The 15368-nt window shown below is 37.6% G+C and overlaps 1 protein-coding gene across 3 annotated transcripts in view; it reads right to left on the reverse strand.

The window, feature by feature from the left end:
- Window positions 1-1200: 1200 nt before the first annotated feature.
- HACD4 (3-hydroxyacyl-CoA dehydratase 4) overlaps window positions 1201-15368 on the reverse strand; it is a 29943-nt gene continuing 15775 nt past the window's right edge. The window contains exons 4-8 of one of the 3 annotated variants that reach the window (XR_011465186.1): window positions 11211-11323; window positions 6757-6863; window positions 4075-4200; window positions 2999-3794; window positions 1201-2912 (exon numbers count right to left, since the gene is read on the reverse strand). Coding sequence is in view for 2 of the 3 variants with exons in the window: in XM_005898492.2 (XP_005898554.1) it covers window positions 2833-2912; window positions 4075-4200; window positions 6757-6863; window positions 11211-11323 (426 nt within the window). In the remaining variant the exon portion in view is untranslated. The remainder of the gene's footprint in view (window positions 2913-2998; window positions 3795-4074; window positions 4201-6756; window positions 6864-11210; window positions 11324-15368) is intronic. The other 2 variants (XM_005898492.2, XM_070375960.1) reach the window with 2 other exon arrangements.

A 15368-nucleotide genomic window follows, 5' to 3' on the forward strand; every position in this document is an offset into this window, starting at 1 on the left:
GGCATGCTGCAGTTCATGGGGTCGCAAAGAGTCGGACACAACTGAGCGAGTGAACTGAACTGAACTCAAGGCAAACAAAAGCAAAAATAAACAATAAACAAATGGGACCAATTAAACGTAAAGCTTCTGCAGAGCAAAGGAAATCATCAAGAAAATGAAAAGACAACCTACTGAATGGAAGGAAATATTTGCAAATGATGTGACTGACAAGGAGTCAAAATCCAAAATATACAATCAGCTCATACAACTCAATATCAAAAAACAATCCAATCAAAAAATCAGCAGGATTTGAATTCCTATTGGTAGGAATGTAAATTGGTGCAGCCACTATAAAAAAGAGTGTGGAGGTTCCTTAGAAAAATTATGAACAGAACTACTTTATGACCCAGCAGTTCAGCGGTAAAGAATCCACCTGCAATGCAGGAGATACAGGAGTCATGGGTTTGATCCCTGGGTCAGGAAGATCCCCTGAAGGAAGAAATGGCAATCCACTTCAAAATTCTTGCCTGGAAAATCCCATGGACAGAGGAGCCTGGTGGGCTACAATCCATAGGGTCGAAGAGTCAGACACAGCTGAGCAGGCATGCACACACACATATGACCTGACAATTCAACTCTTGGGTATATACCCAGAAAAAGTAAAAACACTAATTCAGAAAGATTCATGCAACCCAATGTTCATAGCCACACTGTCTACAGTAGCCGAGACAAAGAAGCAACCCAAGTGCCCGTCAACAGATGATTGAAGAAGGTGTGCCATACATATTCTTATGGCACACCTTCTTAATTCAGTCATCATACATATCGGAGAAGGCAGTGGCACCCCACTCCAGTACTCCTGCCTGGAAAATCCCATGGATGGAGAAGCCTGGTAGGCTGCAGTCCATGGGGTCGCTGAGGGTCGGACACAACTTGAGCGACTTCACTTTCACTTTTCACTTTCATGCATTGGAGAAGGAAATGGCAAGGCACTCCAGTGTTCTTGCCTGGAGAATCCCAGGGACGGGGGAGCCTGGTGGGCTGCCATCTATGGGGTCACACAGAGTCGGACACGACTGAAGTGACTTAGCAGCAGCAGCAGCCATACATATACAATGGAGTATTAGTTAACCATAAAAGAATGAAATACTGCCTGCCACCTGGATGGACCTTCAGTATATTATATTAATACTTAGTGGAAGTAAGTCAGAGAAAGACAAATACTATGATATCATTTATATGTGGAATCAAATAATGCAAATGTATGTATATGCAAAACAGAAACAGACTCACAGACATAGAAAACAAACTTGTGGTTACCAAAGAGGAAAGGACTGGAGGAAGTAACAAATTAAGGGTATGTTAAATTCTTTGTTAAAGAATTAACAAACTACTATAAATGAAACAGTTAAGCAACTGTGTGGCACAGGGAATTATACCCATTAACTTAAAATAACCTATAATGGCAAATAATGCAAAAATACTGAGTCACTATGCTGTACACTTGAACTAACATATATTTTAAGTCAACTGTACTTCCAATAAAAACAAAAGCAAAATAAAATGTAGCTTCTTACAAGGATAATTTTAACATTTATTTTAAAATTCCAAAAATTATAACTACATAAATACACCAACTATCTTTAGTAATACTCAATTGTTTCTTTTTAAATATTTTATTTAGTGGAAATAAGTTTACCCATTATTATAATGACATCCCCATTACTTGGTTCTTATTGTTAACACAACATTTAGTACTCTTTCTCACATAGTTACTTGGAGAAGGAAGTGGCAACCCACTCCAGTATTCTTGCCTGGAGAATCCCATGGACAAAGGAACTTTGTGGGCTACAGTCCACAGGTTGCAAAGAGTTGGACACGACTGAGCGATTTCACGTTCACTTTACATAGTTACTGGATAATAAGATTTTATAATTCTTTCAAGAAAAATGAATGATATACTGAAGGTACAAAAATTCTATTAGTAAATTATTCACATATATTTTAGATCTTCAAAGAAAGGAACATTTTTAAAAACTGTAAGTGATGACATATGGTTTATAGTAATTAGCAATAATTCAGTAATAATCTGAAGCATCACTAGTTCTCAGTTTTCTTTAAATTGATTTATTATATTTGTGTACCTTTTATCTCCGTGTAAGGTATGTATATGGCCTGATTAAATCTTCCAAGAAAGGAATATGGGGCATGATTTGTGAAACAAAGTCTGTTCTGTTTTCCTCAGGGTCCTCTTTTAAGACAGCAAAGTCCAAACAACTTGTGTAATATTAACAATACTCTTTCAGTGTTTGGAAAAATGTTTTATTTTCCAAGTTTGTCTAATGTTTAAGGTGGGTGTTAACTATGGGCACAGTGATATCAGTCTATAAAATAGGCTATTCTAGAAAAGTACAGGGCATATTACACACCACTCCCCTCCCACAGATTAGCTGCTACATGGGAACTCAGAAGTGAAAAGAAATAGATGTAAATAGATGTCATTTAAGTTAACAACTTTGGTTTCTTAGTTTAATTGAATCTACTCCAGTTAAAATCCTATTTCTCATTAACTTTACAGGAAAATAATCAGGCTTCACACAATACAAACTTAACTTGTGTAAAATTCACAGCTTTGGTGAAACAGGTTGTGAAGAATATATGAACTAAAAACAATGTGTGGGAAAAACAGACTGTGGTGTATGTCAAGAGTTCTGGGGAGGAGTGCAATTATTCCATGTTATGGATTTTTGTCAAATACTAGATATCTGTTCACCAGAATACTTTCGGTGTTGTGTTTCCTGCAGCTGACTCCACAAGCCTCTTCTTTCTCATGTCACATCCCAGTGCTATGCTTCACATTTTCTTCTTATTGGGAAACACTCTGAGGATGTCTCGTCTTTCTGAATAAAGATGATTGTAGGTGAAATACATTCCTAAGGTAGAGAAGAAAATGGCAAAAGTAAGATTGATTAACCATCTCTTTGGAGAAGGCAATGGTACCCCACTCCAGTACTCTTGCCTGGAAAATCCCAAGGACGGAGGAGCCTGGTAGGCTGCAGTCCATAGGGTCGCTAAGAGTCGGACACGACTGAGCAACTTCACTTTCACTTTTCACTTTCATGCATTGAGAAGGAAATGGCACCCCACTCCAGTGTTCTTGCCTGGAGAATCCCAGGGACGGGGGAGCCTGGTGGGCTGCCGTCTATAGGGTCACACAGAGTCGGACACGACTGAAGTGACTTAGCAGCAGCAGCAACAATTTCTTTGGAAAGAACCATGGTTTTGAAATACAGCGTACTGCCTGGAGTCCAGGAAGAGGACACTTGCAAAGGAGACTCAAAGAAGAATACTTAAAGAGTGATCAGATCTTCTGAAGAAGGGGAAGTAAATTCCTCCATCTTACTGTTCTGCATATTACAAAGAAGGAACTTTTCCCCGTTCTTTAGCTCTCTCCATTCCCCCCAAAGTTTCACATTTGTCTTCTTTTTTATGTGTTGTTCTTACATACCTGATAGTTGTTATCTTCTAGAGGTAATACTTATCTTAAGGATGTATGAAGGTTAGAGCTGATGAAACTAAAATTTAACAACAGAAGTCTGTTTCTCGATTTCCTGGACAGATTAATTAATCGATCAGGTTTTCTCAGCTCCATATATTTTTCTTGAGTCTTTAGCACCTACTCCCACTTGCCTGCTAGGAAATGCTAGCACATACGACCAAACAAACAGGAATCAGAAACAGATACAAATGGGAAATCCAAAGATAGCCAAGTTTACTTAGTTTGACATCCTGATTTTCTTTGTAGATGCTTGTGTCTGTTGGTGAAAATTTCATACACAAAGCAGTTACATTTTCTGCCAGTAAAACTCTTTTTGTTCATACAGTGATATATTTGATCTCATAATGCCCTGCAAAAACCATTAGAAATAACTTCTAAGTGCTTTACTAATAAGTAATAAGGTCCAGGTCATCATTCCAGGTATCCTCTATCATCTCTTGCACGTTTACAGACCTTTCTATTGATACCAAGGTAGATGGCAGCACAAACCAAAAAGCACAGGAAGAATGCAAAAACAGAACAGAAAAGCCACTTACCTACAAACAGCATCATGAGATATATTTTCAGCACATATGGGAAATAGAAGGATAAGTCAAAGGGCAGCTTTGTGGAGTAAGTGCCAAATGATTCGAAATAAGGCAGCGACTGATAGATGGTAAATGCTGTTTAAAGAAAAAACGAATCATGAAGGTTTCCCTTCTTACCTTGCTACATGGATATGTATGTATGTTAGCACAATTGAAGGATATTCTGAATTTGATAATGACAATCCTGTGAAAACTGCTGAATCCTTTTGCCAAAGCTATAATTTGGTATGGAAATGCACTGAAGATCAGATTGGCAGGGCCATTACAGCAGTGGGATCTGCTAAATTTTTATCCTTGTTTTATTTTATTGTGCCTACATAGAAAGAGTTTACTGTGTTTCTCTGTTTATTGAGGTATAGTTGATGTATAAGTTTCAGGTGTGCAACAGAGTGATTCATGATTTTGTATAGTGAAGTATAAATGGCTATACTCCATTTATAGTTATTATAAAACATCAGCCATATTCCCTGTCTGTATAATATATCCTTTTAGCTTATTTATTTTATACATAGGGGTTTGTACCAAAAATGGTATCTCAAAATACCTGTCCTCTTAGCCACAAGTAGTGGTGATAGATGAGTGAACATGGAAAATGCTTCATATATTTTCCTCTTAGAGTTTCACAACACACATTGGTAGAATGGAGATTCTGTCAAGTTCTGCAATAAAGAAACTGGTTTCACCCATTTCCTCAGTTTAACTGGTCTTGGAAGAGCTGCTTCTTCTTCCCCATCCCCAGCAGTACTTAATAAAACTTCTGAGGAATAGTGTGAGAAATGCTGGCCTCCAATTACTTTGAAGGAGGAGGCTCTTGTCAAATAAAGAGTTGAATATTCTATGGAATTATACCCCATATATAGACCTTTAATAACATTTCATGGGATAAAAAGACAATGTACTACGGTTTGTAAGATGTTGTCATCAAGGTAAGCTGGGTGAAGGTACATGGCAACAATGCACTATTTTTACAACTTATTTTGAGTCTAAAATTATTATTTTTAATTTCTTCCCTTAAAAGATGGAGGAAAAGTCAGGTGCCTACAGCTTTTATAGCCAGACAGTGGCATCAGCATAGAGTCTGCACTTGACACCAAAAAAAAAGGAAATATATAGAAACGTACAAAATTGCAGTCACCTACATTCCACCACCCAGAATTAATCATTATCGATATTTTGTTATATACGCTTTCAAAATGTTTCTGCATATGCTTTTCTTAATTGCAAGAATAAGTATATGAATCTAATTTTAATAAAAGAATATGCATTTTACAGCAACCATATACAAAGCTTTCCTAAGAAACAAGAAGGCTTACAATTACGGAATAAAAAGAAAAGTCTGCTACATATTTATTCGTCCTTTATTCTTAGGAAAATATTAGTCATATTTCTACTTTATTACTTTATATATTCTTTACAGTATTTTTATATTATCTAACAAATGAAGGTACTTAATAAATGTTTCAATGAGTGAGGGATTTTGTTCTCAAATAAATGTGCAATCCATTTTTTATGGTTTTTAAGATTTTCTAGATTCTTTTGGCATAGTCTAATTTCAAAACTCAATAATTCTTCCTTTTGAAAACAAAACATATTTTAAGATGATACTTAATATGATTTACTAGAATATAAGCTCTTTTTCTCTGGTCATTGGTGGATAGAAAACATGTGGGTATCATATATACTTTACAATTATTATCAATGTCACCATCATTTTATGTTAAATATTTCTATATGTTTTCCCTTAGTTACCTTAACATGTGCTCTCTTCATTTCTTTATGCCTTTGGTTTTCAAAAACTTTTATCATGTCCGTTTCAGAGTTTCCTGTCTCCTAAATCTATTACAGAAGGAAGCATATATTCCACAAATATCCTCAAGCTCTTTGCAAATAGATGTTTAACCACTTGATTTTAAGCTTAAGTTTTACATTTAGGCTTAGTAATCAGCCTACTTCACATTGTATTTAATAATTCATTGTTTATTGATTATGTACATTGGGTTCATAAGAGAAAGGAAGGAAGAAACAAAGACAACCCTGTATTCCTGTGAAGCTTAGAGACTAGACAGGGAAATCTATATTAATCAAAGAATCATGCAAATGTCTAATTACTGCTAAGGTTTTACTAAAGAGATTCATAGTGGGAACTGGTGTAGATGAGGAAGTTGAGAAATGTTTCCCTGAGAAACCGATGATTAATCTATATGTAGAGTTCATTGTCTCTGGCAAAGTAGGCTGCATAATAGCTGGTAAGTGGAAAGGCTAGTCCTGCTAGGGGGAACTGAATTTCTATGCATTAAAAATAATCACTGAGTCACTAAATGTTAAACCCCCTTTGGATGAAGAAACAGAAAGGTTAAATGATTTACCCAAAACTCAGCAAGTTAATGAAGGTAAGGGCCTGCACTCAGATGTCCTCATTCCTCATCCAATATTTTGTCTACTGTGCAGAACTGCTTCCTCCTCTAACTTTGCTTTTTAATGCTTTGCTTCTTTGCATCAAGGGAAGTATGCCAGGAGAGATAACACTGAGTCAGCTGAACAGTGGCAAAAATAGTAATTTAATCATCAGAAAGTGTTGTGAACCATTATTGCTTTGTCAGTAAACAATACAGAAAGTCACTCTTTTCCTACCTTCAGCGAGAACACACAAAGGATAAATTGGCATCCACAGGGTTTGACTGAACCATGTCAAGACAGCATAGGATATTCCAATGACTGACAACATGCTGTAAGTGTACCTGAAAGGAGACAAGTTTGCTCATCAACATTTGCTGCTGGTGTCTGGGAAATAACAGGAGAAGAAAACACTTTACTTTGTAACTGAATACAAAGGTAAAACCAGAGAGCATGCAAATTCCTTACTTTATTTCCTGTAATGTAAGCAGGAGAAGAGGTAAAAAAATGGATGGAGAGGAACCATGTCAGTCTGGCTTGTCTCGTGGGGTGGATCATAGATAATTATAGAGGTAAAGAGGAAAAAATGTAACTCTTGTCCCTTAGCAAATTACAGTTACAAGTTTCCTCAAATAGTGACTTCAATTTCACTTGGAAGCCAAACCCATTTTATACAGCAGCTAAGTTTCTTAAGACAGACAGACCTATAAATATCTATGGAAAAAATTTTAAAACTTTTTTTTAAAATGGGCCATCCTGTGTAAACAACTAAATAAGGGGCCTTAGGAGCTTGTGTTGAGTACAGGAGGTGATTTTAAACCTGCCTTTGTGATGTAACAGATGAAGTAGTCAATATCTTTTTATTTCTCAAGCTTAAGCATACATCAGAATCACTCAGAGGGCTTGCTAAAGCACAAATTGCTAGGCATCTCCAGAGCATCTGATTCAAGGGACCTGAGAATTTGTATTACAAACAAGCTCCAGGTGATGCTGAGGCCACTGGCCCAGGGACCACACTTAGAACTACTGGCGCAGGCAGTGCATACATACGGCAAAACAAATCCAAAACTTGGAAAACATGAATGCAGTAAAGTAAATCTTTCATTCACTCCAGGACCCTCCTTCCATTTCTCAGAGGCAATGTCCAATGCCAGTTTCTTATATACTCTTTCCAAAATCCTTTGCCTATGCTTATCTCTGTGTATACACTATATATAATATACATCAGTAGTGTAAGCACTCACCAACATGTTATCATGTTATCAAACTTTTTGTTCTTTACCAATACAAGGAAAAAATGGCATTTCACTACTTTGATGTTTTTTTCTCTTATTAAAAAAGTAGGTAAGAATCTTTGCATATGTTTAGAAATCATTTCTGTAGAAGTCCAGTGTGTCTCTTTTTTGCTGTTGCTTGTGGTTTGGGTTTTAAACCTAAAAATCCATTGTCAAATCCAAGATCAAAAACATTTACCCTTATGTCTTCTGAGTTTTATAGTTCTAGCTCTTCTGTTTATGTTTTTAATCCATTTTGAGTTAATTTTTATATATGGTGTGGAGTAACAAACCGAATTCCTTCTTTTGCATGTAGATATCCAGTTGGCCCAGCATCATTTGACTGAAAGATTATTCCAAAAGACTATTTTTCTCCACTGAATGATCTTGGCATCTTGTCAACAATCAACTGACCATAAATTCTGAAGTTTATCTCAGAATTATCAATTCTATTCCATGCTATATCTTTATGTCTGTATCACACTCTTGATGTGTGCAACTTTTTTTACTTTGTAGTAAGTTTTGAAATTGAGAAGTGCGAATCTTCTAACTATGTTCTTCTTTTTCAAGATTCTTTTGGCTACTCTGGTTTCTTGAGGTTTCCATATGTGTTTTAGGATCAGCTTCTCAACTTCTGCATTGAATCTGGAATGCAGAAGATCAACTTGAGAACTGTTCCATCTTAAAAACATTGTCTTCAACTCACAAACATGGGACATCTTTCCATGTATTTAGATCTCCTTTCATTTCTCTGAACAATGTTTTTAGTGCACTACTTGTGCACATCTTTTGTTAAATTTATGTCTAAGTACTTTTTAGATGCTATTGTACATGGAATTGTTTCCTTAATTTTATTTTAGGATAGGCCCTTGAAAATGGGTAGAATACATTTAATTTTTGTAAAGCTGACCTTTGAAAAACACAGATTTGAACTATGTGGGTCCACTTACATGAAGATTTTTTTCAATAGTAAGTACTGCAGTGCTACACTCGCTGGTTAGTTGAATCCAGACACAGAACTGCAGACAGAGAGGAACTCTATATATGAAAAGTTATATATGGATTTTCAACTGTGCAGAAAGTCAGCACTCCAACCCTCACATGTTCAAGGGTCAAATGTATATCCATTTTGTATTCTACAACTTTGCTGAACTAGCTTATTCTAGTGCTTTTAGTGAATTCCTTATGATTTTTTAACATAAAATTGTATCATCTGAGATAATTTTACTCCTTCTTTTCTGATGTAGATGACTTTTATACCATTTTCTTGCCTAACTGCCATGCCTAGAACTTCAGTGTAATGTTGAATAAAAGAGACAAGAGTAAACATTGTTGTCTTGTTCCTGATCTTTGGAAGAAAGATCAGTCTTTCACCATTAACCATCGTGTTACTGTGGAGTTTTCACAGATACTTTCATCAGTTTCAGGAAGTTGCTTTTCAAAACATCATTCTAAGGTAAACTTGGAAGTTAATTCTACCCCCATTTTACACAGGAAAAAAAGAGTTTCAATATGGTTAAGCAGTTAGGAATTTCACTCCTAGGTTAAGAGAAATGAAAACATATGTGCACACAAAAGCTTGTACATGGATGTTCATAGCAGTATTCCTCCTGACCAAAAAGTAGAAACATCCCAAAGTCCATCAGCTGACAAATGAATGAATAAAAATTGGTATATCGATGTAACAGAATATTATTCAGCCAAAAAAGAAATAAATATTGATACCTGTTACAACATGGCTATACCTTGAAAACATTATACTAAGTGAAAGACACCAATCACAAAAAGCACATGTCATGTGACTCCATTTATACGAACCATCCAGAACAGGCAAATCCATACAGACAGTATATTAGAAGTTGCCAGAGGCTGGAAGGAAGAGGGAAGGGGGCATGACTGCTGATGGATTTGGGGCTCCTCTGGGGGGCAATGAAAATGGTCTCAAATTAGATAGTGGTGATTGTTACACATATCTTTGAATAAACTAAAACCAACAAATTTTATACTTTAAAAGGGTAAATATTAAGGTCCATGAATTATCCCACTGCTGTTATTTTTAAGATTATGTGATTTGTCCAAGCATAAGTAGTAGAGGTGAGGTTCATCTTGAGATCTTCTACTTCTATGTCCCAAAGTCTTTCCATCACATCACAATACTACTCTCAATGCCAAAACTACTTTGTTCTCTAATGGGTCTACTGAACTTATCTGAGACTGGACTGATACTGAAAGAAGTGAGCATACAGAGAATAAAACATGAGAAAGCCACAGTTCCCTGGGACATCCCTGGAAGTCCAGTGGTTAAGACTTCCCCTTCCAATGCAAGGAGTGAAGGTTTAATCACTGGTCAGAGAGCTAAGATCCCACATGCCTTGTGGCCCAAAGGACAAAAACATAAAACAGAAGCAATATTGTAACAAACTCAATAAAGACTTTAAAAAATGATGTACATTAAAAAAAATAACAACAAGAAAGCAAGACACAGTCCCAGATGAGGCTCCATGTCTCATAAACAGGAACTCACAGGCTATAAAAGTCCCTAAAGTTTGCCCCAAGTCCACAAATCTTTCAGGTAAAAGTGAGAAATAACTAAGTTATATATAACAAAGAATTATAGTCATTTTAATTCAACAAAATATTTCATTTTAATCATTCTACTTAGAATATGTTAACTCAGCCAAGATTTTGACAGAAAGAATTTATATAACCTCTGCTAAAATGCTGTGGACTTTTGTTACCCATTCACATCCAGGTCTTTCCAGCAAGAGGGACAGTTCTCAAGAAGTAGCAGTTAGGAACCTCTCCAAAGTGAGCCACTGTGCAAAGAGGCTATTTTACACCATTGCTGGTAGAGATACTACTAGGCTCATCTTATTGCAAAGCTTTAGAATTTAGAAGTCAACATAACACCAACTAGGACAAGGATTCTAAACATGAGGTCCAAGGATTCCCAGTGAGCTCATGAACGAGCTTCAGTTATTTGAACCTGCTGGAGCTGTATACACATGTTTGTGGAGGTGTGTTTTTCACCCCAGAGAGATAAAGCCCTATATTTAAAATACTCTTGAAACCAACTTTGTAAATTGTGACTATGATAGAAAAGTCTGGCTTTGTTTATTAAAGTAACATGTACTGGAGCAATTGCAGAGAATGCCTTTCATTAGCAAACAGCTGTGAGGTTTATTCCCAATTGGTGTTATGCCTGAATGCACTGATTTGCTCTTGTAATACCATGGTAGGTTTTCATTATCTTTGATATGCCCATTATGGAGAGCATAAAAAATACATTTCCATATCAAGATAAAATAATATGAAAAGAGGTTATGTACTTATCTCTGAGCAATCAAACACAGGCAACTAATACTGGTTTCACTGTAGAAAGTAATCTGGCTTTAAGAGGTTATTTTGCCTCCTTACCTAACCATATCCAATAGATTCCAAAAGATGAATAACACACACACCACGTATTTCTCTTGGACTTCTTCTTGACTGGTGATCACCATAAAGAGGACAATTATTCTTTCTGTGAGCTAACAAAAGAAATAGCAAAGTCAAGAATTAGGATCATCTGTATAGCATGTAGGTAATTTTCTAATTTTAAAAACCAAAGTTCCTCTTAATAAATATGCTTTAACTCTAAATATGTATGTTATACAATTAATATTATCTCTGGGGGAGTAAGGTTATGGATGAATTTCATTTCCTCCTTTTTGGTTTCTTTTTTTCTGTATTCTCCAAATTGAATGTAATGGATAAAAACATAACAGATATTTCATCTGAATCACAGCATGTCCCTTCTTGTGACACATGAACACATGGTTTTACTCACTTTGACAAGCTTTCATTGGGTGTCCACTATATATCAGGTGCTAAGACAACATATACAATGAAAAGCCTCATCCTTGCTACACAGGGCAGCACCGGTAAGAGAATGTGGGGCAGTCACTACAGCACAGTGTGAATAATGCTGTCATTTAAAGGGCCATGTGTGGGAGGAGAGGTGGGGGAGATAGACTGTGTGGGAAAAGGATGCAGAGAGATACATGGAGACAGGCAACATTTCAGCTGGATCTTGAGGAATGGACAGGGTTTATCAGGTAGACTGGATAGGAGAGTGGGCATCCTGGGGAGCAGCCAGAGCAAAGACGTGGAGGTGTGAAAACACAGCTGTGCTGGGGGCCAAAACATCCCTGAGGGCCAGAAAGGAAGTGCACAAACAGAACCATGGGAGATAAAACTGAAAACATGCTGCTTGTGAAGAGTTTTGAATGTCAGGCCAAGAAATTTCCATTTCATCCAACCAAGAAGCCACCATAGTTTTTTTTTTTTTTTTTTTTTGGGTGGGGTGGGGTGTGGTGCAGGGGTGTTGAGAGTTGAGAGGTGGGAAATAATATAATCCTAACCCTCATACGCTAGTGGAAAGTGAAAAGAATTCACAAATTCATATTTTTTCCAAGTCAGTAAGCATTTGTAAATCACTGAGAATTCACACACTTATGGCTTAGCTCCTATTACTGACCTCAAAATACACATTCCTCTTTCCAATCTAAATATATGTATTCTTATGCTGTATTAATATACTTCGTATATTCTGCATTTTTGTTGGCTTTTAACAGAATATTTTACTTTCCTCACAGTGGTCACAGGAAACTATCCCTGAGATTGCGAGAGCATATTAGTGATAAAGACGAGGGCTGACTTGTGTCTTTCAGTAGCTGTCTTTATTTTTAAAGTGGATCAGGGAGAAAAGACTTGGATAATCTGTGACTTTGAATCACAGCCTGTTAGTCCTGGAAAATCACCTAGTGCAGAGAAATCCAAAATTTGCCAATATCAGGCCAGAGGATCAGAAATTCACATGTAGAAGCTGTATCAGTGTGCTTATAATCACATTGGTGAGTCAAGAGGGCCCTTACTTAGCTAAGGAAATTAGACACAATTCAAACCTTAGTCAATCGATGGAAGCTACCTACCTGGCAGTTTTTCTTTTGTTAATCTTTCTTTCAATGCTCTAGTTTCTTGACTTAACCATATTTATGTAATGAAGTAGACGTAACTGAAATGATTAATTACTGAATGACCCGAGCTTACTGCTGTGACATACAGCAACCTTCAGATAACAAGATCTTAGCAGCAAACAAGTACTTAGGCACTGCCTAATCTTACATTTCATCAGTGTCTGCTAATTGGGAAAATTATCTAATTTTTGATCAAAATCTCAGGAGATAAACACATGAATGCGTGCACACAAACACAGTTCTAATTACATGGCTGACTACTGAAATAAAGAACATAAAGTGAAAGTGAAAGTGAAGTCGCTCAGTCGTGTCCGACTCTTTGCGACCCCATGGGTGGTAGCCTGCACCAGGCTCCTCCGTCCATGGGATTTTCTAGGCAAGAGTACTGAAGTGGGTTGCCATTTCCTTCTCCAGGGAATCTTCCCGACCCAGGGATCGAATCCAGGTCTCCCACATTGTAGACAGACGCTTTACCATCTGAGCCACCAAAGAACATAAGCTACTTCTGATAAGACAGACCTCTAGGAGCCCTGCTAGATACATACCCAACCTCACCTTTTTACAAACAAGGAAATTGGGAACCAGAGAAATCAAGTGATTTGCCCAACCTAGAGGCAGGCCTGGAAACATATATATCCTGAGTCTCCTGGCTTCCAGAGTTGTAATGCCAGGCTGCCCCTCAATTGATGAGTAGGGAGGGAAAAGACTCTCCTACAAGGGGCTGGAGCTGCACAAAGAAACACTGTTGAAAATAATCACTTAAGGGACTGCGGTACATCGGTGATGGAATCCCAACTGCATAGGAGAGGCAATAAGCATGCCCCCTGAACACAACCACATCCATACAGGTATGTGAAGACCCATCACCCCCTCGACGATATCCATCTAATTAACAAATTATCTGATGGTTATTTAACTCTATCTTGACCATTCAATGGCAAGACAATGGGAGAATATAGTTGGCAATATTCCTAAATTGGTAAAAAAAAAAAAAAAAAATTACTGGTTACTTTGTGCCTGTGTCTAAACACATGCCATCTCATTTAATCTCCATAACAACCCCAGGAAGTGCTACTGCCATTTTCTGCCTTTTACAAAGAAAGCGTTCTTTGTAGTCATTTTACAAAGTGAAAATGACTTGCTACAGATGTGGAAGCAAAATCTAGACCATGTCATTCTAAATTCCTTGTTCTGACACACTGAGACATTTTCACCTTTGCTTTTTAATGGGCTAGAGCCATCCCACATTGAAGGTCAGGAAGGGCGGCGGTGAGGAGATACACCTCGTCCAAGGTAAGGAGCAATGGCTGCGCTTTGCTGGAGCAGCCGTGAAGAGATACCCCACGCCCAAGGTAAGAGAAACCCAAGTAAGACGGTAGGTGTTGCAAGAGGGCATCAGAGGGCAAACACACTGAAACCATACTCACAGAAAACTAGTCAATCTAATCACACTAGGACCACAGCCTTGTCTAACTCAATGAAACTAAGCCATGCCCGTGGGGCAACCCAAGACGGGCGGGTCACGGTGGAGAGATTTGATAGAATGTGGTCCACTGGAGAAGGGAATGGCAAACCACTTCAGTATTCTTGCCTTGAGAACCCCATAAACAGTATGAAAAGGCAAAATGATAGGATACTGAAAGAGAAACTCCCCAGGTCAGTAGGTGCCCAATATGCTACTGGAGATCAGTGGAGAAATAACTCCAGAAAGAATGAAGGGATGGAGCCAAAGCAAAAACAATACCCAGCTGTGGATGTGACTGGTGATAGAAGCAAGGTCCGATGCTGTAAAGAGCAATATTGCATAGGAACCTGGAATGTCAGGTCCATGAATCAAGGCAAATTGGAAGTGGTCAAACAAGAGATGGCAAGAGTGTATGTCGACAGTCTAGGAATCAGCAAACTGAAATGGACTGGAATGGGTGAATTTAACTCAGATGACCATTATATCTACTACTGCGGGCAGGAATCCCTCAGAAGAAATGGAGTAGCCATCATGGTCAACAAAAGAGTCCAAAATGCAGCACTTGGATGCAATCTCAAAAACGACAGAATGATCTCTGTTCATTTCCAAGGCAAACCATTCAATATCACAGTAATCCAAGTCTATGCCCCAACCAGTAATGCTGAAGAAGCTGAAATTGAACGGTTCTATGAAGACCTACAAGACCTTGCAGAACTAACACCCAAAAAAGATGTCCTTTTCATTATAGGGGACTGGAATGCAAAAGTAGGAAGTCAAGAAACACCTGGAGTAACAGGCAAATTTGGCCTTGGAATATGGAATGAAGCAGGGCAAAGACTAATAGAGTTTTGCCAAGAAAATGCACTGGTCATAACAAACACCCTCTTCCAACAACACAAGAGAAGACTCTACACATGGACATCACCAGATGGTCAACACCAAAATCAGATTGATTATATTCTTTGCAGCCAAAGATGGAGAAGCTCTATACAGTCAGCAAAAACAAGACCAGAAACTGACTGTGGCTCAGACCATGAACTCCTTATTGCCAAATTCAGACTTAAATTGAAGAAAGTAGGGAAAACCACTAGA

This window comes from Bos mutus, chromosome 8 (assembly GCF_027580195.1).
Source record: "Bos mutus isolate GX-2022 chromosome 8, NWIPB_WYAK_1.1, whole genome shotgun sequence".
Classification (NCBI taxonomy): Eukaryota; Metazoa; Chordata; class Mammalia; order Artiodactyla; family Bovidae; genus Bos; species Bos mutus.